Source organism: Pararge aegeria, chromosome 18, assembly GCF_905163445.1.
Source record: "Pararge aegeria chromosome 18, ilParAegt1.1, whole genome shotgun sequence".
Taxonomy (NCBI): Eukaryota; Metazoa; Arthropoda; class Insecta; order Lepidoptera; family Nymphalidae; genus Pararge; species Pararge aegeria.
Genome location: NC_053197.1, coordinates 16,187,843 through 16,214,701, shown reverse-complemented (window position 1 = coordinate 16,214,701; position 26,859 = coordinate 16,187,843). Strand labels below are relative to the sequence as shown.

Sequence of the window (26,859 nt, the reverse complement as noted above, 5' to 3'; positions counted from 1 at the left end):
GGTAAAAGAATTACTCTCAACTGCTAAATAGCATAAAGTGAAAAACCACCACTTTAGAGTACGTTCGAGAAAAAACTCTAAAGTGGTGTGGTTTTTGATGCTCCAATATTAGTCGTGTACACGGTTTCTGTATGGTATTAATTCTGTGGCTACTAAATATATTCAAAAAATCTGCATGCTTCGTTACGGCGTGAAGGAATGACAAAAAAATCACTTTCGGATTTTTAATCGACAATGTTCGCCGAATCGGGAGTGCCTGACTTTTATTGTATTGTTAGAGTTCGTGTAGCATCCTTTTGGGAAAGGATTAGGAACTCTAACAATAGTATAATACTTAGGGTCGTCTGTGAGGGTATGCCGAGTCCTATTTCAGACTATTGGCTGTCTGTTCATCGAGACTGGAACAGAAAATAAACTAAGAACCACCTTCATGACATCTGAAATAAGTTTATTAACTGTTTCAGTTAGATGTAAGTGTTAATGTACTAAACTGCAACGTTTCCTACTAGATGACGCTACAGTCGCTATAAGACTGATGTGAAAGGCATCGACGGTAGGAGAGCCGTAGCTTAATTGGTGAAATGGCTCAGGCCGCGATTGCCCGAGAGTAGCAGGTTCAAATCCTGTCGGTTCCGAAATTTTTTCCATGCATTTAAAAAAAATAAAGTTTTAATGTATACATTTAATTATAGATTTCTTTGTATACAAAAGCTGATATATGGGTTTATATATAAAACTTTATTTTAATTAGAATTTATTAGAATTTTTTGTTTCAGTCAACTTGGTCCATAGAAAATCACATAAAGCAAAAATAAAACTGAATATTATAGGAACAACGTAGTATTTAACTAGCGTTTCGATACTCTACGATTGCGAGCTTTCTAATCTCTTACTGAAGAAACCGATGAGCTCGTAGTTCATCTAAACTGTTAATGAGATAGCTACTCAAACAGCGCGGATTTAAGTTGAAATTTGCTTGTACTCTACTACGCCCCTCTCTTTTTATTACCCGACTACAGAAAGGTAATGTGTTTAATGCATTGATGTTTTTTTTTTATTCCACTACAAGTTAGCCCTTGACCGCAATCTTGCCTGGTGGTAAGTGATGATGCAGTCTAAGATGGTTGCGGGCTAGACTGTTAGGGAGTATGGTAGTCATACCCCTAATAGGTTTCTACGCGACATCGCACCAGAACACTAAATAGCTTGGCGGTAGGCGCGGTTGTCTTTGTCGGTAGGGCGGTAACTAGCCACGACCAAAGCCTCCCAACTCAAACCACGATGGTTTTACATCATCATCACCACTACGATGGCCACTGACTATGGCCGATGGCCTTTTTGTAATACGAAAGATCTTTGTTATTTTTTCTGGAAAAGTGACATTTCTCCGTTCAATTTGGCAACTTTATTTATTTTTCCAGGATACTTTTTTGCATGTAAGATACAGTTATCACCACCCGATTTCTTCCCTCGGGTATTGTTCGGGAAGAGAAGGGGTGCTGATAACTGTATTCTAATCTCAACGGGTTGATAAAGATTAAAGCGAATATTTATATCGCATTTTATTTAAAAAGCGTGCAAATATTAACTTTATTTTCTTCCTCACAAATAATAACATTCCCCTTTCTCTAAAGGTAATTTCATTTTGTAGTCATGTACAGTACAAAAGTTTATTTTCCTTACAATGCCACTGCTAAACGTTTTATTGTCCGCTTGACAAATTGGGACTTAACATATCCTACAAATATCCTTCCTACTTATATTATAAATGCGAAAGTTTTTAAGGTTGGATGGATGGATGGATGTGTGTTACTCTGATCTGGTGGAAGGTCTTGGCTGGTTACAAAGACTGTAGAAACCCATTACGGGCTTAACATAACTGCCATACCTCCTAAAACGTTTGCCCGTCGCCAAGACTGCATTATCTCCTAACACCAGTTGATATTGCTGTCTAGAGCTAACGCATAAAAAAAAAAGAAAAAAAATAGTCTGTTTAAGTTTTCTGTACGCCGTCGCGCCGTTTCTAAAACGTTTTATTATCTGTTTGACAAACTCCTAAGCGTATTCGAGGCAGCTCGGGAGTAACAAGTTATAATGTACTCATGTGAACAATTTACATACGTCTTCATTCACCGACCGCCGCCGTGTAATTTCATGCACGAAAGTGTTATTATTACCTAAGTTTAGCAGTTAGACGTCTATTTACCATAGTTTGCTTAAATATTCAAAGTCGATGTTATTATTTTCTTCAGAAATTATCATTATATTAGTCAATAGCTACTCTTCCACTGCGTACCGCTACAATGCCGCTACGTACCTATTAGAGTTATTTGGTTTAATATAACCTTCAGATTGCAGTAAAGGGCTAAATATTGTAGTTTAAAAAAAAAATTAATGCACTGTACCTATACTCGGGATCGGTACTGTAATTTTCATTGTTATATAGACTTTTTGTTTGCCTTTATTTGTACAGTATACCAAAATAGTACGTATAAACTGTATTTTTTAATGTACTTCTATACATGTACTGTATTGTACAACTGTCGTGTACTACTGCACGGTACTACTGTACTGTACTGTACAACAGAACTGTACTAGGTACTGCTGTAAAATATAGACTTTGTACTTATATCTTGTCAAAATTTTGCTTTTGATTTTTATTTCTCGGAAACATAAGCGGTTTACGAAGAATTAATAAAAACGGAAAAACACGTAGGAGTTCGTTGGAATTACCTTGTAAAATATTAAATTAAAAAAAAAAGGGATTAGAGCGTCAGTTAAAAACCAGTAATTTAAATGTATTTGTAACATTTAAATCGATAAAGCCAGCTTTCGTAGGATGAAGTGAACCAATGGCATAATAAGTGACTTTAGTGCCAGACTGTACCAATTGGGGTCCATTACGTGGAGCGGGCACCATGATTCAATTCCGAGGATCTTTGAGACGCGCCTCGCTTGGGAGCGATTTATTTACAGATATTTCGCGCGGGAATAGCTCAAAAGTGCCTCCGAACTTTCACCTGTAATCGTGAAATAGGTAACAGTCTTTAATTTATTTATTACACTGACTAAACTTGAGTATTTTGCGAGCATGACGAGTTAACAAATATGGGTCTTAAACTGTTTTATATCATAACTAGCTGTTGCTTCCATTCTTTGTCCGCGTTTATTATGTTTTTTTTTAACTCGTGGGAACCGTTTTTTTTCCTGGGATAATTGCTACCCCCTTATCATACTTTGTCTTTTTATACTATGTCTATGTCTCCAATTGATCATTTCGTTGATAGATTAATAATAGCGGGCATTACTTTACGGAATTCCATGATATAGTATGAAAATGAAGCTTAGTTTGCTATACTCCGCGAAAAGCATGAAAATCTATATCTGTGTATAATCTCTTCAATCTTTAAAATCCACACCAGACAGATCGTCGTCCAAGATCATCTTCTTATAAATGTTTACAATAACTATATAATGCATGGTCAACACCTCCTGAGGATGCTCCTATGTTGGAGCGTAACGTGCATAGAGGGTACATTGCCGAAGATCTGCTTGGTGAGGTGTATAAAAATTAAAGAAATTATATAATACCCAGATACAGATTCGCTTGCTTTTCGTGGAGTACCTATAGCAAATAAAGCTTAACTTTCATACAGGACGGAGATTAAAATAAGCTGCTTTTTACCCGAACACACGGTTCCCAAGGGATTTTTAAAAACCTGTTATAAGCGTAAAGCGGTGATAGCCAAGTGGACTTCGTCTTCACTTTCGTGGGGCCGAGTTCGAATCCCAGCACGCACCTCTAACTTTTTTAAATAATGCGCATTTTTAACAATTAAAATATCACTTGCTTCAATGCGAAAGAAAAACATCGTGAGGAAACCTGCATGCACGAGAGTTCTCCACAATGTTCTCAAAGGTGTGTGAAGTCCAGCAATCCGTCCACCACGCTGACCCAGTGTCAGCGTGGTGGACTCAACCTTAACCCTTCCCATTGAGACAAGCAAGACACGCAGACACGCAAGACCGCGGGCAGCAACTAGTAAAATTATAAAGGTCAGTGGTACCGACAGAGAGAAGTGACGTGGCGCGAGTAACCTCGATTCAATTCCGCGGATCCTCGAGACACGCTTCGCTCAAGAGCGTTTTATTTCGCGCGGCAATATCTTACAAGTGCCCGTGAAGTGAGAATATTATTCTAGATTCGCAAATGGCTGTGCTGGAAGTACAAGTGGTTAATTTATTGCTTTCTCCATATTATAATATCTTGGGTTATTGATTTCCTGGTTTTAAAACCACATAACTTCTGCACGATACAACGTGTAAATGAAAACCGAAATATTACATCACATGCTTTTGAAGTACATTATTTATTGTCTCTGAAACTTATCTGTGAAGCTGAAACGCTAATAGGTTTTGAGTAAAGCACTGCCCTAGTTTTGACCAAAAAAAATTTGATGCACCCTAACATCACATGCAAAATTAAAATCAAGTGACTCCTGTTTATTAGGTACGCGTCACGTAGTGGAAAAAACTATGCATGTGTCGGTCTTTTATCTTCAATAGGGTTGTCAAAAGTAAAAACTTAGAATGTTTTGAATTACTTTGTATGGAATAAATAATCTTTTGAGTTAATATTTTACAGGGCGATTCCTTATAAAATATACTTATGCACCCTTCAACATTATTTCTTAATTCGGTTAAACGTTGTATATTGGTTCAATTTAGGTATGGTGTCACAGCAGTGGCGTGCATAGAGGGTATGCAGATGATAAAAAATGATGAAAATATCCAGTAAAAGTTATAGATACTTAAGGGTAGGCTTTTTATAAGTTTAACAATGCCTATCCTTAAGTTTTTTATAACTCGTACTGGAGATTTTCTTCGTTTTAAATCATTTGCATACCCTGTGCATACCCTCTATGCGCGCCACTGTGTCACAGGTATCATTATAATCAAAACAACTGATTGAAGTCCTCGTGGCAAGTTCCAAATTCTACAGTCTTGAGACTTGTTTAGTTAGAGGTCAGTTAGTTTTATGGTCTGGTGGGGACTTTGTCCGTGACTTGTGACCACCCTACCGACTTTACCGCAAAGCGATTTAGCGTTCCAGTATAATTTCGCGAAGATACCGATTGGAGGTATAAGTTTAATATAACTGCCACCTAACTGGTTAACCCGATCACTAACAAGCAGGTAAGATTGCATTCCAGGGCTAACTAGTAGTAGAATAAAAAAAAGTCTGTGTTTGCCAACGTTGCGTTTATCGGTGCCAGGTCGCCATTCCAGCACCTTGGGACTCCGACAGTACGTACATATAGTTTTCAAGAATGAAATGATATTACTGTACTCATATATTACATACACACGCGAACGGTCAGTTCATGCGATCCGTACGTCTGTCATCCTATAAAATGTAGCAGTTAAATTTGAGTTTTAGTTCCGATATAGCAGTGAAGTTGGTACGTAAATAATCAAATTCTCATTCAAAATTCATTTATTTCAATTAGGCATAGTTTATAAGCACTTTTGAAACGTCAAGTCAGTCTGTTTGTAGTGACTCTACAACCGGAAGGCATATTTCACTGAGAAGAGCCGGCAAGAAACTCAGCAGATTGCTCTTTTCCAACATTATTTTACAGTTAGACAATGTTTAGAATTTTTCTGTTTTGTGAGAGATCAGAGCAGAGTGGCCGGCTTCCAAGCAGCCTTGTCGTTAAGGAATTCATCATTCGTGTAGTAACCACTATTTGTTAAATGTGTTTTAATATACTGTTTAAACTTAGGTAAAGGTAGATCTAATAATCTAATATTACCTTCGGTATCATGTCATTAAAGCATATACCTATCCCCACAAAGGATTTCTGTACTTTTCTCAGACGATATGCAGATATCACTAATTTATTTCCATATATGATTATGTGTATAAGTTTGTTTTACATCAAATCAAGTTTATAAAGTACTAGCGGAGGCCCGCGACTTTGTCGTAGTCTACGATAATCTTATTTCTAGTGTTTATTCGGATCGTACCCTGCCCAGCCACCCTGCGCGCTTTCGTACTATATGTTACCGTGACGCTTTAAATAAAGATCATCTTGGATAATTTTAAAACTATTTGCCCTTATTTTCCATTAAAATCCGATAAGTAGTTTAGTAGAAAAAGTAACAAAGATCCATTCATCCATCCTTCCATATAAACTTTCGCATTTATTATATTAGTAAGAACTACTTCTTATTATTGTCATTTTTATTATAAATATACTATGACAATACACACATCGCCGTCTAGCCCCCATATAAAGCATATCTTGTCTTATGGGTACTAAGATGACTGATGAATATTTTTATGAATAATATACATAAATACTTATAATATACATTTAAACACCCGGACACCGAAATACGTTCATATTCATCACACAAACATTTTCCATTTGTGGGAATTGAACCCACGGCCACGGTTGCATGAAGTATGTTACACAAAATAAAATAAACTCAACTTAAAATTTTTGTAGAAATATTTTTTTTCTTTTTAGTTGTTTAACAGGGTTTTTTACGCTTTTAGTTAGAAGTTTTGCATTTATCTAAGTTATAACAGCCTCGTTCAACTACTCATAACCCTTTACAAGATATTGCTTTTCCCGAGGCCGAGGTGTTAATGGTTAAAGAGTTCTCCCAGCAATGCACCATCACCTTTTTTACTGTGACGAGCATAAATTACTTTTATTCTCGTCCCAATTAAAAACCTACTAATTATTGTATAGTTTCGGTGGCCATCCATAGTCAAAGTGGGACCACGTCTGAAGTATATCGTACCAAACATCAAATAATCCTCAAATTCGGTGTATAATTGGCGGAGTAATCGCGTAACAAATATACAAAAAAAAACATACGAAATAAGTCGGCTAAAAATAAAAAAAATAATTCAATAACATAATTGTGAAAAGCTAGTAGGTAGGTAGTTAGGTAATTGGAAGTACAGTCCGCCTACAGGTCCGCGTTGAAACAATAATTCAATTGCCTATTGAGATCCACATCTACATATCTGCACTTGTGATTTGTCACGGCAAACAGACTGCAGAGTGAGCGATACACAGATGGATTGTGTGTTGAAGTGCATAACTTCAGTACACACGAACTTGTTATAAAGTAGATATACACTAAACTTTTCAAAATGCTCTGTTGGGCTTGCCACCCCCCGGAGGCACAAATGGTTACATCGATGACGCCAGGCCCATCGGAATTGATAACAACCCCGCGCGCGCCGACGACGACTTCGCTGACAGTGACGCGGGGTCATTTCACGAACACGAAAAACCAACAGGCTCAAAGCCAATGATGGCGGGCCCTAGTCCCTAGAAAGGGGCTGAAACAATAAATACCAGGGCAGCATAACTGCCCTGCGAATATGACCCGGGTAAGGATTCGTTGCCTCGAGGCCCGTACCCCCGACCGGCCTATTGGCCGCTTGGAGTTGACCCGCACGCGTGGGCTTGCCACGTTATTGTAGTGCATCTGAAATGTTCTGATCTGGGCTCATACGGATGACTTTTCTGCCATCAGAAGAAAACGAATAGCATCCTTGATGAAAGGAACGTGCAAGCTATATAAGTTAATTAAACTCCATTTAGGACGCAGAAATTCTAATTTGTAATTATTCTGTATATTTAATATTAATATCTCATGTAAGTTATTGCTTTAGTTCTTTATTATTACTGTTTTTAATTATTCTGCAATATAATAGTGTAGATGGGTCTTAGTTGCCAAATAAAGAATTATTATTATTTACTCATATTTGATAACAATAATCAGAATCTCGGTATGCAGGGGTGACAAATCGATCTTTCGAATATCAATCGGTTTTTAGAAAACGCCGTTTATTCGTGTTTCTTGGTTTGAAATTTATCTTAGAATACTAAGATAAATCGCATACGAGGATAAGCTGTTGTAATTCGGGCGGTTTCGAAACGAAGTTCGAGCCCTGATGATGAATTTTTTCCCTTTTTTTTTATATACCAAAAAAATACCAAGCAAAGCTTTGTCACCCAGGTATTTTATTGATATGAGTAAGACTGCTCGAATGGATGCTCGTCTTTAGGATTTGCGTTAACAGACACCCTGGAGACGGGTAGCCACCTTACGACGTATCTTATACATAAAACATTAAAGTGTTACGAACTAAGCTGTATTAAGCAAAATTTAAGCTGCCCAGCTTAGTGTTCCCAGGTGCGTAGTGTTTAGTATAAAATACAAGCTTAACTACAACTCTCAGAGCAACCACCACAACTTAATTCAAATTCAAATTCAAAAATGTTTTATTCATGTAGACCTTATTACAAGCACTTATGAAGCGTTTATACATTTTACATGTTACACTAATGTTAGTGATGGTGATAACTGCATTCGTTAACTTAAAACTAAAGCTAGGAAGGTTCCAAATGCGCCCTTTTTTTATACAGAGAAAATGCCTGACGCATACCACTCCGTTGGGGGAAAGTAGTGGGAGTAGTTATGTGGAACTTGTACCCACTAAAAACTCTGTGTGTCTCTCGATAGACCTATAAGTGAGAGCACGGGATTCACTTGCGTATTCACCGCACTCTTGCCAAGGTTATGACCCCCAATGCATGGCAGGTCCCATCATCAATGGCCTGATCGCTGCCAAATCCTCGAGAGAGGCGTGCGCTACACGGCACGCCACCTTCTTAGGCCTGTCATTAGTTGGGTGACAAACTTCCTTCCAAACGCGCCCTGGTCTAAGAAGGGCCCACAACAAACTTAGCCAGGTTTTTTTTTTGTTGTTTTTTTTTTCTTATTTGTATTTTCTATAAATAAGAAAAAGTAAATATATATCCTATGACTAAATACCTAGCTTAAACGAAAATTACTACATGACTACTGCAAATGAGCTATGATCAAACGGAAGTGTTCATTCAATCAAATATATGACATCCCTAGCCATCCTTTAGTACGTATCTATAATATAACACACATACACACATACACACTAACTAGCCACGGCCTTCCACAAGACAAAACCTATTGTACCTAATAGAACTTTTTTTAAATACCAAAACTCGAGTTCGATCGGTCGAAGTCACAGGCAACAGTGTCTATTAAATTTCATTTTACCTTATGAGTACCAAATAGAGTCCCCATTTCCCTGCAAGGTTGCAAATTAAAATCGTGTCTAATCAAATTTAATTTTGTTCCAGGCAGGAGATGAGGCAAAATGAATTTGACGCACACCAATCACTCTCGAGGGTGTGTGTACATGGAGCCAAAACCACCCAATCAACTCGACGGCCCTCGAAATATAATCCACAATGAACTCAACAGCACCCCAAATAATTGAGATGGATTCCGGATGCGCGAACCAATCTCAAAACATATCGAAAATAAGCGCATTTAACCTAAAACCACCCGATCCTAGTGAATGTCTCAATCGAACTGTAGTTATAGTTCAAGAAAACGATACATTTCTCAACTACTCAGGTGCTTTCTTCAGTGAGGCGTTCATCGATTTTGACAGGACGTTGAACGAAAGTTTTTTTAATGCCACGTTCAAAAATGGAACGTGTAGTGATGTGCATTATAACTTTTGGGCGTTATCGCTCATAGTGTTTCCGCTGTTGACGTTGTTCGGTAACGTTTTAGTTATTTTAAGTGTGGCTAGAGAGCGGAGTCTGCAAACTGCGACGAACTACTTCATAGTGAGCTTGGCTGTTGCCGATCTGTTGGTAGCTGTAGTGGTGATGCCTTTTGGAGTTTATTATTTGGTAAGTGAAGTTTTTTTGTTGTTTTGACATCGATTTCGCAACTTTTTAATATACAAAACTAACTGTATTCAAGTCTTTGTAAACTACTACTTTACTAATTTATGCTCTTTTTAAATTTTGTTATAATTTTATGGAGATAAATAAAATTTTCAAATATATATTGACTATGCACCGTCATTATTTTAACTTCTTTAAATTTATCCTTTATTCTTGGGCCCATTTTATATATTGCACGAACAGCCCTCTGCTGCAGGACAAAATATATCTATTTTATCTGCAGGATAAAATCTATATCAGCAGCAATTACCCCATAATAAAATGCCGTTGGACATAATGCTATGAAAATAACTAGCAGTTTCCATATCTGTCATATGACGAATCTTTTTACCGCGTATGCTGCATAACTAAGTCTGTTCGCTAAATTATTTATATGTGGGCTCCATTGAAGTTTATCATCTAACGTTATTCTAATTAAAAAAGATTAAATAGATTGTCGTATCCACCAAATCCAATTCCTTATTATTAGGTTGTACAATAGGTTTTAGCTAAGGAGATGGTATTCAAACTTCTGACCATAGACAGTATAGATTAATGCGCTAAGGCACTTATAATCCTATCTAGTGCCCAATATAACAATATAAAGTCAATGTCAAAGTCAAAAATATCTTTATTCAAGTAGGCCCGGCCCATAGGTGGCACTTTTGATGCGTACATAAGAATTACACGGTAGTGAGATGAGGGGCATAACCACATTCGTAAACTTAAAACTAAAGCTACGAGGGTTCCAAACGCGTCCTGGTATATTAGTCCATACGATCAATTTCACTGTAACATTTGTAAGTAGTGAGGTTGACAATGTGTAAAGCAGATTGTAATTATTATCGAGGGAATTTCTAAATTATTTGGTTTACCAACAACTTTACTTTTCAAAAAACTATTTAAACCAGCTTATACAGTATGAAGACAAAATGTTCAGCTACTTATAGGTATATTATAAAACACCGCATGCAATAAATAGTGTTAAACTAACTTACAGCTGCACAAACAAGATAGAAGTTATATCCTGTGTAGGCAATGTATACAATTTCATTCAGGCCATCAAATGACGCTTTGTCGATGCTATGTGCACTTGTAATTGACGTGCATATTAGTCCATGTTTTTGTGTGTGTGCTATGTTTAAAAACGTGTAATATGCATGTTGTTAGGGCTCTTAATAAATAAAAAAATAAAAAAACAATAAGAAAGTTGTAGTACTGGTATTTTATGTTATTATAAAAAGCTAACATTAATTAACTATATAAAATTAATAAAAAGTAAATTAAACGAACAAAATAATATGTTTAAATACAAGCATAAAATAAAGAAATAGTAAAATTCAAATAGGACACTGATAAATACATTTCATGCATATAAAGTTTATAATAAAAAATAAATTAAATTATTATACTGTACTTAAAGCTACTCGTCCATTCGGCAATATCAAAATAATATTCGGTACAATACTTTTCGTAAGATTATTAAGATACACCCTGTATACGGGTCGAAACGAAAAACACCTCCATTCATGAATTCGTTTAAAATACAATAACCAAAATTTATTTTTAAATCTCAAGAGAGAATATTACTCTGATTTATCATTTTTTCTTATTTTCTCCACTCGCACCCTTGGTCATTCATCATCCCGAATTCCCCTTCCTCAAATCCGTATTTTTCGCAGGAAGTGTATAATGTTTCAGTGGCGAAAAATTGCGATATCCTTGCAAGAGATAAGGAAATTATATTGTGCATAATTTATGCGGAAACGCCATTTCTCGTATTATTCGCCGTCTCTTCGGTTTTTGATTCGTTTTGTTTGCTGTAGACTGGTGCGTAGACATGCAGACTGATATATTATAAAAATTAAGCTTAATTTGCTATACTCCGCGAAAAGCAGGAAACTCTGTATGGTGTAACCACCTCTCCTCTTTCGCGAGTGTCGTACGAGGCGACTGAGGGATTATAACGGAGAGCAGACAGCAGCATCCTCTGTGCTACTACTACCATCTACTGCGATCACCAACCCGTCTGCCCATCGTGGATTATGGGCAAACCCTCCACTGCGTGAGGCCTTTAGTCCAGCAGTGTACTGTTATAGACTATTGATGTTGATTATCATATCTAGCCCACTACAAGGTACGGTCTCCTGCCACGATGAACAGGGGTTAAGGCCGTAGTCCACCACACTGGCCCAGTGCGGATTGATGGACTCCACACACCTTTGGAGACCATTATGCAGAACCCTCAGGCATGCAAGTTTCCTCACGATGATTTCCTTCACCATTAAAGCAAGTGAAATTTAATTTTTTAAAACGTACATAACTAAGAAAAGTTAGAGTAGCTCGGATTCGGGACCCACTGGGCTATCGCTCTTTCGCTTTTGACGTTGATAATACAACGAAAAAAATCGATTAAATACAAGGATTATTCCTTGTACAACTTTTCCTTTGTGAACAGTGTTTAAATTAAGTCCATCCTTATCCTTATCCTTATTACTTTACTAATATTATAAATGTCAATGTTAGTTTGTTTGTTACGCTTTCACGCAAAAACTACTTAACCTATCCACATACAACTTTGTACACATATTATTGGAAGTATTAGAAGTAATATAGGATACTTTTTATCCCGACATTAAGCTCGTTTCATAGGGAGAGGGGATGAGTGTTTGACGATTTTACACCATAACTCCGACCAATTATAATCGATTTAAATAATTATTTTTGTACTATAGAGGTTATAATATGTGTTTAATTTTGCCCAAACTGTGGTTAGAGATAGAGGACAGAACTCCTCAGCGGACAGCAGCAAACCCCTCATTTAAGGCTGAATACTTTATTTTTTTTTAGATCGACAACTAAATTTAATACCACATCGAAAAACAAAACAAACGCAGACGATGTCGCGGGCAACAGCTAGTTATATGAAGGGTAATTATATGAAGGGTAAAAGTAAAGCCTTATTAAAATAAAGGTTAAAGGCGAATGTTAGATGGTGTTAGTAGAAGCGATCGTTACGGATGTTGGATCCGCCATCTTGGATAATTAGTATAAAACATAAATAAACAGAATGTTTAATAAATTTCACTTAAGCTCTGAAGCTTCGAGTTTGCTTTTAATTTGAGCGAGTGAGTTACGCAAACCTCGTAGGAATATATTATGAAATTAATATTTGGTTTAAATTCCACATTTACTATTTTTTTCATTTTGGGGCAAGCCTGTTGTGACAAGCTTGCCCCGTGTCTGCGTAAAGAGCAGGCGTGGTGACAACTGTATTCTGATTTGTCGTCACCAGACGACAAATACAGGCAATAATTTAGCTATATACAAATATTATACCGTATTTGTACCGTGCAGATTTGCCTGGCTTTCGGTGATAATAGCAATCTAGCAACACGACACAGCGGCGTACGAGTGCAATAAAGAAACTATGGGATAGTTCGGAATGAATGAAGAGTCTCTCTTGGGCCCATTTTATATATTCGTCGAACAGCCTTTTGTGCATGTATAAAGTGCAGCAGTGTGCACTTCATACATGCACAAAAGCACTGCATACCCTAAAATTATTGTATGCCTCATAAATGCGAAGGATTTATCCATTTTATGGCACCTTCCTTCTTTATGCAACACTGGTCAAAAACCCTGTGCACGCCACTGAGCACTACCCCATAATAATACACCGTAGGACATAATGCTGTGAAAGTAACTAAAATACACAAGCCTGGCACTTTCTACATCTGTCATACTTACAGAGCTAAGTCTGTTCGATAAATTATTGAAGTTTAGCATCTAACGTTATACCTAGAAATATTTTCGTATCCACCAGATCAAATTCCGCATTATTAAGTTCTACTATGGTTTTTACTTGTTGAAAACTAGGTAACGTGAATTTAATACACTTGGTTTTTTTCCGTTCAGAGCTAAATTATTGACCTTAAACCATTGTACTACTTTAGCGAGACATTTGTTTACATCGTCAAGATTTGTTTCCCGTCGTTTAATTCAAACATCAGTGATGTGTCATCCGCAAACAATACTATCCCGTGATTGTCCTTAGCAAGGTAAGGAAGGTCATTTATGTAAATGAGAAGAAGGTCATTCATGTAAATGAGGTCCTAATATAGACCTCTGAGGGACACCTATTTTCATAAATGACCCGTTAGACCGCTTTCCATCAACGACAACTTTTTGTATTCTATAAATGGTCAATTACATTTTTTTTCCACAACTCCCTCAGTATGGTTATAAAAAAACGGACTTGACTAGTAGAGGAATCTGATTTTCTGTAACCGCTTTCAAATTCTCTTTTTAACGTGAAGGATTCAGAATTATATTACTACCTATTAACTAGATGTGCCCGAGGCTTTGACCGGGGTTGTTTCGTATTATTAAAAACCCACGGACTAAGTGTTCCCTGGAAAAAAATACCTATCCTATTTCCATCTTAAAGACGCAAGCTACTCAATAAAGGTTTAGCTGTGAAACAATGCAACGCATAGCTGGTCCTCAGAGGTTGCCTGTAAGGTATTGCATGCGGCAATAAGGCTGCCTTTGCATGCCAAAAATTTTAGTTCTTCAGTGTCTGGGTATTTATCTGTTTATTATAATATATAAGTATTATATGTATTATATTCATAAAAATATTCATTAGCTATCTTAGTACCCATAGCGATGTGTATATCGTCGTAGTATTTTTATGACTAGTACACTTTCGCATTTATATGAGACTAGCTGTAGCTCGCGTTCTTTGTCCGCGTTTATTACGTTTATCTACAAATTTCGTGGGATTTGTTTTTTTTCCTGGAATTAAACTCTGCCTGTTACTCTCAATCCTTTCAACTAACTTTTAACTTTTATTGGTTGCTTGGTTAAGGCGTGAAGGATAAACTAACAAATAAACACATTTTCGCATTTATAATATAAGCTAGGATGAATTAGTGTGTCAACTTATTTGCAGTTGAACTGCAGAATATATTAATTAGTTATATCATTCATCACACCACGCCGCGCGTCGCCCCGCGCTAATCTAATTTCCCGGAGTTCAGACATTGCAGAGCAAAATCTGATTGCATTAATTCTATTTTTGACTTTGATCTTCACAAACATAATAATTTAATGAATAACGTGTGCTGAAAGGTTAAAAGGACAAAAAGATTGGGGAAAGAAGTAAGGACAAAATGATAATCTTCTCCCACTGCTTTATGCACTCTCCGATTATGTATAATGTATAAATTCCTCCGGGAGAGATTTAAATAAATCGGTATACTTACTGTAGCTATATATTTATAAGCCCGATAATATAGAATCTGTAAGACAACATATACAAAAAAAAGTGAATATAACAGTCGACTTACAAGAAATGGTCATAAGTTAGAGTCATCTGCGTTTCGTCTGCGAATGGTACAGAAGTTATTTGTGGGATTAAGTACATGCTTTTATAATATGATTCCTAAGGTAATTAAAACACATTAATTACAGCGAGGTTACTATACAATTGATGAATTTCTTAATGACAAGGTTGTTTGGAAGCATACGACTTCGCCTCCAAAAATGAATGTTAAAATATAGTTAGCTGCTGCTGGTAAAGAGCAACTGCTGAGTTTCTTGCCAGAATCTTCTCCAAATCTGCCTTCCAAACCGGCGGTAGAGTGCAAACAGACAGAATTGACGTTAAAATAAATTAATTGCTGTTGCGCAACTAGGACTTTTTCTTTCTTCCAATGCGAAGTTTGCCCTCTACTTTGCAATAATGGCATTATATATATACTTTGTTATATAAAAACGGGGATAAATTTCAACTTTTCCCTGTTGCCATGCTTGGGCAGGTGGAAAATTAAATTTTATCGCTTGTCAGTGGATTTCATCGGTGCATAAAAATAATGATTCCTCTTTCCCCACGGGGAAAGGACTAAAGTTTAATCTTCTCCCACAGTTCTATCTCCTCCCAGCATTGGCGCATAAGTGGAAATAATATCCGAATAATATAAGTAATAACCGGGGAAAAAACTTCTCCTGTTCCCTGTTGCCGTGCTTGGACATGTTGATTTTATCCCTTGACAGCGCGTTCTTTATCCACGTTTATAACGGTTTTTTACAAATACCGTGGATATTAAAATTATTGTTACCTACCTATGTTTCTCAACGTCATTTCAACTTACTCTTTTTTGACGGTGAATGGCCGCGGAGTATAGCATATTAAGCTTAATTTCGTTTTCATAGTGTAAAAGTGAAAGCATCTTTGAATCCTTCCATGAATTGTTTTTACGGATTATGTTTTATTCAGCGCCGGAAAAACTTATTAAACTTTAGATAGCTTTGTCGAAATCTTTCCAAGACGGACGGCTGCGGAATGGGTAATCTCGGAGTCTACTAACGAAGTGTTTAATTTGTTACGAGATTTTCATTTTTAATCTATAATCCTTACTTTTATTATAATCACGAACGTGGGTTTGTTTCTTTGTCTTTCCTTTATACGCCCCAAGCAAAAAATGACTAAAATTTTAGCATCATTGTTTCACAAATTAAACAAATATGCTACGACAATACACACATCGCAATCTAGCCACAAAGTAAGCGTAGCTTGTGTTATGGGTACTAAGATGGCAGATGAATATTTTTATGAATAATATAAATAAATACTTATAATATAAAGGTAAACACAAAGCTACTGAAAAACCTCATGTTCTACACAGAAATATTTTCCAGTTGTGGGAATAGAACCCGCAGCCTTGGACTCAGAGAGCAGGGTCGCTGCCCACTGCGCCTCAATCAGCTGTCAATGTGTCATACCGTATGTGGTGGCCGGTGTTATAGTAGTATAGGCATAAGTGCCTTAACACCTTCGCCTCACGTTGATGGGCACATTGCAGCATTCTGACATGTCCTGCGAACTTTAGCTCTGTTTATAGGCCATGGTTAATAACATTCCCTCGTTTTTGCGTCGGGAGTGAAACAAAAAAGCAGTGTGGAGAACGCACTGAATTCTCTATTGTCTGCCCAGCAGCTAGAATACTTAAATAAATGTACTAATAACCTATATTGCCATAAACTTAGAACTCGCTAGAGATAGTTGCATTATCTAAGTAATGACAACCTTAACCTTTCGGACTTCAAAGAAGAGGATAGCATTGGGTAGGAGCCCGCCTTCACTTTCGGGGGCCGAATTCGAATCCCAGGACCTCTAACTTTTCTGAGTTATGTGCTTTTTAAGTATTTCAAATATCACTTGCTTTAACGATGAAGGAAAACATCGTGAGGATATCTGCATATCTGAGAGTTCTACATAATGTTCTCAAAGGCGTGTGAAGTCCACCCATCCGCACTGGGCCAACGTGGTGGACTACGGCCTTAATCCCTTCTCATTGTGGGAGGAAACCCGTGCTCTGTAGTGGGCCGGTAATGGGTTTATGTGATGATGATGAGACTTCAGGGTACTCGGTTAATAATAAAACATCCCATGTGTACAAGCGGGGTCATCAAACGCTCTCAGTTATGAATTTATCACGCTAACGTATATGACGTATACACAAGAGCTGAAAGCCTTTGATGTCCGTACGTAATTACATGTATGTAGGTACATTGGCTGCACTTAATTGATGTTATGATGCACCTAATAAGGTTAATCGATTTTACTGTCTATACCCTTGATTATCTTGCCGCCAACTTGGATATTGCTTAGGCAGGTTTAATTCGACGGCCGATTGGCGCAGTGGGCAGCGACCATGCTTTCTGAGTCCAAGGCCGTAGGTTCGATTCCCACAACTGGAAAATGTTTGCGTGATGAACATTAATGTTTTTAAGTGTCTGGGTGTTTATATGTATATTATAAGTATTTATGTATATTATTCATAAAAAAATATTCATCAGTCATCTAGTACTCATAACACAAGTTACGCTTACTTTGGGGCTAGATGGCGATGTGTGTATTGTGGAAGTGTAAAAAAAAAAAAATAAGATCCGTAGAAGAACCAAATATACCGACATAGCTTAAAGAGTCGCGAAGCTAGGTGACAATAAGCGTGGCACAAAGCTCGGAGAACCGATGGACGTTGGGGTGCCAAGGTGTTGGAATGGCGACCTCTTACCGGGAAGCGCGGGGTTGTCAGACCCCCGACACGATTTTTGACAACCTCCCTGGCGCAACGGTAAGCGCTGTGAATTTAAGTAGGTCCCTGGTTCGATTCCTGGCATGGGGCAATTACAATTTCTGAATTTTCTAAGGTTTGGTCTGGTTGAGGCTTTGGCCGTGGCTAGTTACCACGCTACTGATAAAGACGTGCCGCTAAGCGATTAAGTATTCTGGTGCGATGTGGCGTAGACACCGATTAGGGGTATGACTACCATACTCCTGAACAGGTTAGCCCGCTACCATCTTAGACTGCTTCATCACTTACCACCAGATTGCAGTCCAGGGCTATAGTGGAACAAAAAAAAAGGTGGATGGATGACATCAAGCGAACCGCTGGGCCCAGCAGCACAAGACTGTGGTATTTGGAACTCCCATATTAAGACGTATGTCCAGCAGTGGACGTCCATGGGTTGACCTGATGATGTTAATGAGGCTTTCACTGCTTGCCATAATAAACGAGTATTTAAAGCAAAAAACAAATTTTACAATAATAAAAAGCGCATAAAAGGAAAACCAAAATATTGTGCGAATGCAATCGAGGACTCAAAAAAAAATTTCACTGACTACAGACTTTGAGCAATCAAAATAAAATATAAGCAAATATTGGCCATGTTGATTTCTCGAAGGAGAATTCTCACTATTTTTTTACGTCACAGACAGAAAATAACGCAAAAAACTGTACAATGCTCAATGATCTGTAGCCACTGTGTACTTTGAACAATCAGAATGAAATGTCGCGTACGTAATGAAAACGCAAACAACACTTTCGACAACCGATTTGTAACGATTGCGAAAAGTTTGTGTATAACCAAAACAAGATCGATTATTGTGAATGTGATGATTCAAATTGGGATAACTTTTATTGACAGACAATTCTATTAGCAAACGTTGGCAATAGGACGTGTTTGAAAACTTCTTAACTTTAGTATGAGGTTTACGAATGTGGTAATCGCCATCATCTCACTAACATGTACACATTTTGTATATATAGTCACTATTTAAATAGGACTTTGAACGCTTTCCGGTGCATTTTCCATTCATCGAACTTGGATCATTTTACGGTCTATTGGCCTTTAATTATCGGCCTATTCAGAGGGTAGAATAGGTTCAGTTTAATAGGGATAGAATCTGAGCCGTAGATCTATCCCGACGCAACGTGACCATGAGGGCTTTGGGTTAACAACAACCTTAGGGCTCTACCACACTGACTACTTTCGATCATCAGCCTGGTTTATGGTCGCGACGGCAATTTTGTACGGCCAATCGGCGCAGTGGGCAACAACCCTGCTTTCTGAGTCTAAGTTTGTGGGTTCGATGCCCACAATTTTTCAGTGTCTGTATGTTACAAGTATTTATGTTTATATCATCTTAGTATCCATAACACAAGCCACGCTTACTTTAGGGTTTACCTTTGGTTGATTTAACTGTAACTACTGAAGACATTAGATACATTCATTTTACCTACTCAATATGTCAGTTGTAAAACTAGTCAGTATTCAGAAAGCTATGGAAAGAAGCCTTTTAAAAATAAGAAAAATTCACGAAATAAGAAGGGATTATATACGAAACAAGACAAAAATAATTGATATCGTACAATACATTCTGAGGTTGTAATAACTTAAAACATACATAACTTAGTGGTGCGTGCTGGGATTCGAACTGGCCCCCCCCGAATGTGAGGTTGAACACCTACCCAATGCGCCATCACCGCTTCTTCTTCAATGTAATACTTAGGCGATGGGAGATAAAAAGTATTATTATTATTAAAGATACTTAGGATATTTTCATAAAATATTAATGTTAAATTAAAATATATCATTTAAGTACTTAGTAGTAGAACTTTTTTATGAAAGAGCTAGTCCGGGGCAGTACTACCGCCATTGGTATTTCTGCCGCTAAGCAGCTTTGCTCCGGCTCAAAGGGCGGTGCCGGTGTAATTACAGTCACGTGAGACTCTATAATCTACACATCAGGTTGATCGAGGCAAGGCGACACGTTATATGATGTGTTTATTGTATGACCTGCGAAGTATTGCGCTGTTTATAATCGATAGTTTCCCAGTTACCATGAGGTGGACCATGAACGTCAGTTATTACAATAAAATTCTTCTTCATAGTCGTGCACTCTTGACAGAGTTGTCGTGGCTGCTGAGCTGAATTTCATGGCGTTAGGCATCATTGGATTGCACGGCTTCCCGCGCGAGTCTTCTCCATTTTTGGCGGTTGGTAGCGTGTCGGAAGCATTCCACCACAGTTGTCTGGGTCAAAGATTTCAATCCGTATCCGTCCAACGAGAAGGTGACCGCCCTCTTGCCCTTTTTCCTTCAACCTGTCCTTGCTCAACCAATCGTTCAATCGTTCGATGCGGCCAAAAAACTTGAATATTCGTAATTGCACCGTCGACGTCGTTCCTTGATATTCAGTTATTTTAAAATGGATCTGTTGGTGCGGAATGCAGTCTAAGGGATTTTTAAAAGGCGTCTCCAGCACCACATCTCTATGGCATCGATTTTTCGGCGGTCTTGTAGTCTAAGTGACCAGGTCTCCGCTCCGTATAAAAATATTGGAAAGACAAGGCACCTCATGAGACAATAAAATAGGATAGGTATAACCGAAAAAGAAATGCTTTTACAATAAAATGGGATAAGTATATTACTGGTAAAGAAAATGCTTTTTTTTTTTAATCAAATACCAGTACCCACTAACACCTAGTACCCCTAAAACTCAGGACTAAAAGTATCGGGTGTGCTCCGGCACTAAGTTCTAACAAACGCTTTGTAATTCCAAGCTCCGTGTATGTGTAAGAAAGATTAATCTTTTAAATGGTCCATTTCTTTCGAATAAAGGAATATGAGGAAAAAATACGGTTTTTTTTTGTATAAAAGAAAAATATAACGTTGAGTCAGACATAGTATAGAAATTAGAAATGGTTCAGAAAGCTGCGTTTTATTACGAAACTGCTTGAACATGGAAAGAATAAATACCCACTTTTACAATAGATACAAGTTTTCCTGTAGTCAGGAGAATCTCAAGACAATGGTATAGCTAGGATAGGACAAATTTGATGAATGGGTATTTGAAAAACTATTGCCGTCGCGCTTAGCCTGTGTTCCTTCGTAGAGTGCGATAGGGACAGATGCACGACCAATTCTACCTTTAAAATTTTGAGAGATCGATGTTTTGTATTCCCCTGTCTTCTCATCCAAAAGTCAGCCGATTTAATTATTTTGGCATGAAAGTTTTAAAGATCATGCTAGGTTTCTCTTTCTTTCTCTAGTTTTTTTTTTTATATAAGTCTTTGAGTCCTCCGAATATGACAGTAAAAGGTTTATTATTGATCATTCTAGATGGTCAGAAGTATTCAGCTTTTCAAGAAGAAATAAATTATAGCGACATGTGAGGCATTATCCAGGTGGAAAGTAGGGCAATAGATTTTGTATCTTTTGTTATGGGTACTTAGATGACTGATGCATATTTTTATGAATAATGAACATAAATACTTAAAATATACAGATATACACCCAGACACTGAAAAACATTCATGTTCATCACACAAATTTTTTTTCAGCTGTGGGAATCGAACCCACATCCTTTGACTCAGAACGCACGTTAAGCGAATGACACATACGAAACTCTTAAGTTTACAGATGCGGGAAAAACATCGCCTATAACAACAGAGCAACACATCGCAGGGCAAGCAAGGGAAAATTAAACTTAATTCGCTATACTCCGCGAAAAGCAGGAGAATCTGTATGGTATAATTAATAATCTCTTCATCCTAATACTCGCGTATGGTGTAATTTATAATCTCTTCATAAAATATGTCGCGAAAAACATGTCGCTCCACACCCCATCGTTCACAATTTAGTTCGCGCCCTGGTCCAGAATGGACGCCAAAGTATGCACTGTTATTTTCGGATAATACCTATCTAATTAAAGGAATTATTATCCTTTATTATTATCAAATGCTTATATACATAACACTCGATCATTTCGACGTCCAGTCGGAGAGTATACAAATAAGCCCGACGCGTGTTACCGTTTTCAAGGGATATTCTCGCCTCGCGGACCCTTTGATGCGGGCGCAAATACCGACAATGTAGAATAAGGCGTAAACAAGCGTGAAGCCCGTGAACGGATGCGAAAGCCATCCACATACTCGGTTCGCGGCTTTCACGGGTTTTTGTACGAATGTGGCTGTAAAACAATCACTTACCTGATGCCGCAGATCTGACCGATCGCTCGGAGGCGGAATCGTGGCGGATCTGCCGTCAGCATAGTGTCAGCGTCATAAGAGTGAGCACTTGTGAAACTGTTTTCGTCAAAAACATGCTTGAAAATTTAACTATTATTTTATTCAATTTAATGCCAGCCAAGTAAATGCGAGCAGCGGCAAAAGTTATATTAAAATAAAAACCTTATCTGTCTTAGCAAATAAATTACAAATTAAACTTATATAACTCGTGTCATTTAAAAGTGGAACGATCTTTTACTCCGAAACAAGGCAACCAAGGAGGTAACTTAGAAAGGTTTTATTTAAATTTCGAACAAGCTTGCAAGTAGAAAGCAGTTTATTAAAAGAAAAAAAAGAAATTAGTTTTTTTCGTTGTTCGACATTGGTTTTGAAAAGTAATTGTGTTTAAGGAAAAAAATCTGCCAAGGTAATACTTAGTTTTGTTGGCTAATGACTGATAGTTCAAAATTACTTTCTTGATATTTCCACAACTTTTATTTCCTCATTAGTTTTTAATAATATTATTTTAATTATCACTCTTCGCTTAGAACACTTTTAAAATTATATCCATTCCATAATTGGCGCCATCTTTGTCTTCTTTGTATTGTTTTTTTTTCTGGGTGTACAGACCAAAGAGGAAACAAACATCCAATTTATATTCAAACTAATATAATTTACTTTATTATTTTTGTAACTATTTAAATAGTATATATAAAATTATTATTTTTTTAATAATATTTGAAAAGGCTATTTTTACTTTTAAATTAACATCCGTAAATAACAAATCAAACGCCCTCCTTCATATAATTATCTTATTTAATATAACTTTAAATATTTAAATAAATCATAAACGGCAATAATCTTAACACGTTAAATAACGCTAATAGTTTTAATTTCCACACTAAATTAAAACTGTTAGCGTTATATGCTAGGCATTGATGGCTATGTGCCTTTACGCATGTGTGTAATCACACATTTGCACGTTCGTCCATCAAAGTCTCTTTTGCTGGCCGCTGCAGTAATGTACTATTTCTTTTGCTAGTATTTGTTAACTAACGATAAAATAAAATTAACTATAACGATTATGGACAGCACTTTTGACGTGACAACGTCTTATAAATTGGTTTGCCGGGTGACACTTCAAGAAACTGCGTTACGCTCCGCTCACGTTATGCGCTCACAATGAGAGCGAGTGAGAGGCACGCGTCCCTTCCACTCGGGCATGGTTAGCCCGCCTAAGAGCGAGAGAGACAGACATAAAAAGTGAAAGGCACGCGTCCCTTTGTAGTAAACGCTGTTTCATTGTACGCAAATGTATTGCAAGTTATTGTATGTATATTTGTATATAAATACGTATGTATGTGTAAAGGTAAAAATAAAATGTTGTTAATATGAAATTCAGTGCGAGATTCTTTGTATAAATTAATGTTTTAAATATAATTCTTTGTATAAATAAATGTTTTAAATTGTTACTATTATTTCATCCTTCTTCCTACTATACGAATGAATATTCACATTAAAATTATTTTACCACTCAAAGTCGTTGTCACGTAAAACTTTCGCCCGTCTACCGACTTTACAGGCAACCAATTTTTTTTTTAGTTTAATGGAGTGTGGGGCTTGCCCGCATTGGTGTGCGACTGCTACATCGCAATAGACGTCACGTGTTCCACGTCCAGCATATTCAACCTCGTCGCCATATCTGTTGACAGGTATTGTCTTTTGTTCATCATTACATTTACATCACTTTTAATATATTTTGCATCACCCCTATCCCTATCCCTATCCCTACTAATATTATAAATGTCAATGTAAGTTTGTTTGTTACGCTTTCACGCAAACACTACTTAACCGATCCTCACGAAACTTGGTACACATATTCTTGGAAGTGTTAGAAGTAATATAGTATACTTTTTATTCCGACATTAAGCTCGGTTCTTTTGGGAGGGTATGAAAGTGTTTGATGATTTTACACCATAACTCCGACAAATTATAACCGATTTAAATAATTATTTTTGTACTATAAAGGTTATAATATGTATTTAATTTTCCCCAAACTTTGTGTACATCTAAATTTTGTTGGAGATAGAGAACAGAACTCGTCAGCGGACAGCAGCAAACCCCTCATTTAAGGCTTAGCGATACGATACTGAATATTATATATATTTTTTAGAATTACAACTAAATTGAATGCCACATCAAAAAACAAAATCAAACGCAGACGAAGTGGCGGGCAACAGCTAGTACTACATAATGGGGATGCATAACATTCATTTTTATTTGCAATTCAAAAAAGCCTATCAGAGTCCACTGCTGGACTTTAGGCCTCTCCCAAAGGGAGGGTCTGCCTATAATCACCACGCTGGGCAGTCGGGATGGTGATCGCATTAGATGGTACAGAGGACCCGAACTCGGTATCCAAGAGAGGAAAGCCGAATCCTTACCCACTAAGCTATCACCGCTAAAGGAAAAAATTAAAGTTTATGAATATTTAATTTTGCAGGTACATCGCCGTCACGCAGCCTATTAAGTACGCGAAACACAAAAGCAACGCCCGCGTCTGGGTCATGATTGCCGTCGCGTGGTCGGTGTCCGGTGCGATCGGCTCCCCCGTGGTGCTGGGCCTCAACAACACGCCTGACCGGAGTCCCGACCAGTGCCTGTTCAACAACACAGACTACGTCATCTATTCGTCGCTCGGCTCCTTCTATATACCGTGCATCATCATGATGTTTCTATACTACAGGATTTTTGAGGTAAGTAACTACCATAGCATAATTTGTCTTTATTCTACTACATATTGGATAGAAGCAGGCGTTACTTTGCCGAATTCTATGATATATTATGAAAATTAAGCTTAATTTGCTATACTCCGCGAAAAGCAGGAGAATCTGTATGGTGTAATTTATAATTTCTACAATCCTTATACTCCACACCAAACAGAGCATCAGCAATGTACCCTCTACGCACGTTTCGCTCCGAAACCGGAGCATCCTCAGGAGAGGTTGACTTTACAAAGAATAATTGGTAAGACTTAGCAATTATTCAGAATTATCTATTTGGTGTGGAGTTTAAGGGTGAAGAAAATTTAAATTACACCATACAGATTCTCCTTCTTAAGCTTAATTTTCATATTCTACTACAAGTTAGCGCTTGGCCGCAATCTCACCGGCGCGGGTAACTTGGGAGGAGAAAATTATATCCCCGCGGAAAGGATAAAAATTTACCTTCTCCCATAGCTTTATCAACTCTCAAAGCACTGGCGCACAAGTGAAAATAATATCCAAATAATATATGTGTACTAAACGGGGGTAAACATCGTTCGCGTGCTTTAGCAGGTGGACACGTTAATTATATTATATAAATTACTAGCTGTTGCCCGCGACTTCGTCTGCGTTTGATTTTGTTTTTTGATGTGGCATTAAATTTAGTTGTAGATCTAAAAAAAAATAAGTGTTCAGTATTTAATGCCTAAGCCTTAAATGAGAAGTTTGCTGCTGTCCGCTAAGAAGTTCTGTCCTCTATCTCCAACCGCAGTTTGTGCAAAATTAAACACATATTATAACCACTATAGTACAAAAATAACTATTTAAATCGGTTATAATTTGTCGGAGTTATGGTGTCAAACACTCATCCCCTCTCGCTACGGAACCGAGCTTAATATCGGGATAAAAAGTATCCTATATTACTTCTAACACTTTCACGAATATGTGTACAAAGTTTCATGAGGATCGGTTAAGTAGTTTTTGCGTGAAAGCGTAACAAACAAACTTACATTGACATTTAGATTATTAGTAGGGATGTCAGGGGATATATTGTATAAGTTACCGGGCTTATCTGTTTAGGGAGTATGACATTAAAACCTTATATTAAACCTATACACTTAACCTTAGCAGCACGTCTTTGTCGGAGGGTGGTAACAAGCCACATCCAAAGCAAAGGAAACTCAGAAATTCTAAACTCCCAAATCGCCACTGCCACTAATTGAACCGTAGATGACAAATGGCTGCAAATAATCGAAAGATGTGTGGCCTTAATCAAGTCAATTAAAACATAACTTTGCTTTGACGGTATTAATTTTTTTATTTTATTTATTCAATTACAACTCCATTACAATGTCATATAGATTACATAATTATTATATTTTCAAAAAAGAATGTCAATCTAATGTTCACATTTGAAATGGAACCCTGTGAGGGCGCTGTAACCAGATTGAGAGGCGGACTTATTATTGTCAAAATTAAATTTTCTCATTTAGGAAGTCGTTTATTTTATAATAAGCTTTCTCCAGCAAGTAATGTTTTAAGGATTATATAGGAAAATATGACCAGTAAACCTGCGAGCGTGGGGGTTTTAGACCTGGTCAAGTTCGGATTGGCCAGTGTGGATGACTTCGGCGTAAAGCTTTCTCAGTATGAGAGGAAACTAGGTTTGATAATGATGACGATTATGCATACTTTACAGCTTCTTTTCTACAATTCGAATTGTTATCAGATCTAACACTGCAATGATTAGAACAGAAAAGGGCAGACAATGTTTTAAAATGCTATTCCTATAAGCCTGAGCTTTTTGAAAAAAGAAAAACGAAGATACGTTACACGCGACGAAAAATCCCGCTTCTGAAAAAACGAACACGGACTCAATCCTGAAAACGTGTAATGGCTTTTGACCGGCATTTTTTAG

The 26,859-nt window shown here is 37.3% G+C and overlaps 1 protein-coding gene across 1 annotated transcript in view; it reads left to right on the top strand.

Annotated features, from left to right (window-relative positions):
* The first annotated feature begins 9,326 nt into the window (after positions 1-9,326).
* The window catches only part of LOC120631792 (dopamine D2-like receptor), a 34,631-nt gene continuing 17,098 nt past the window's right edge, over positions 9,327-26,859 (top strand). The window contains exons 1-3 of the mRNA XM_039901471.1: positions 9,327-9,779; positions 23,779-23,888; positions 24,680-24,932. Of these exons, the coding sequence (XP_039757405.1) occupies positions 9,327-9,779; positions 23,779-23,888; positions 24,680-24,932 (816 nt within the window). The remainder of the gene's footprint in view (positions 9,780-23,778; positions 23,889-24,679; positions 24,933-26,859) is intronic.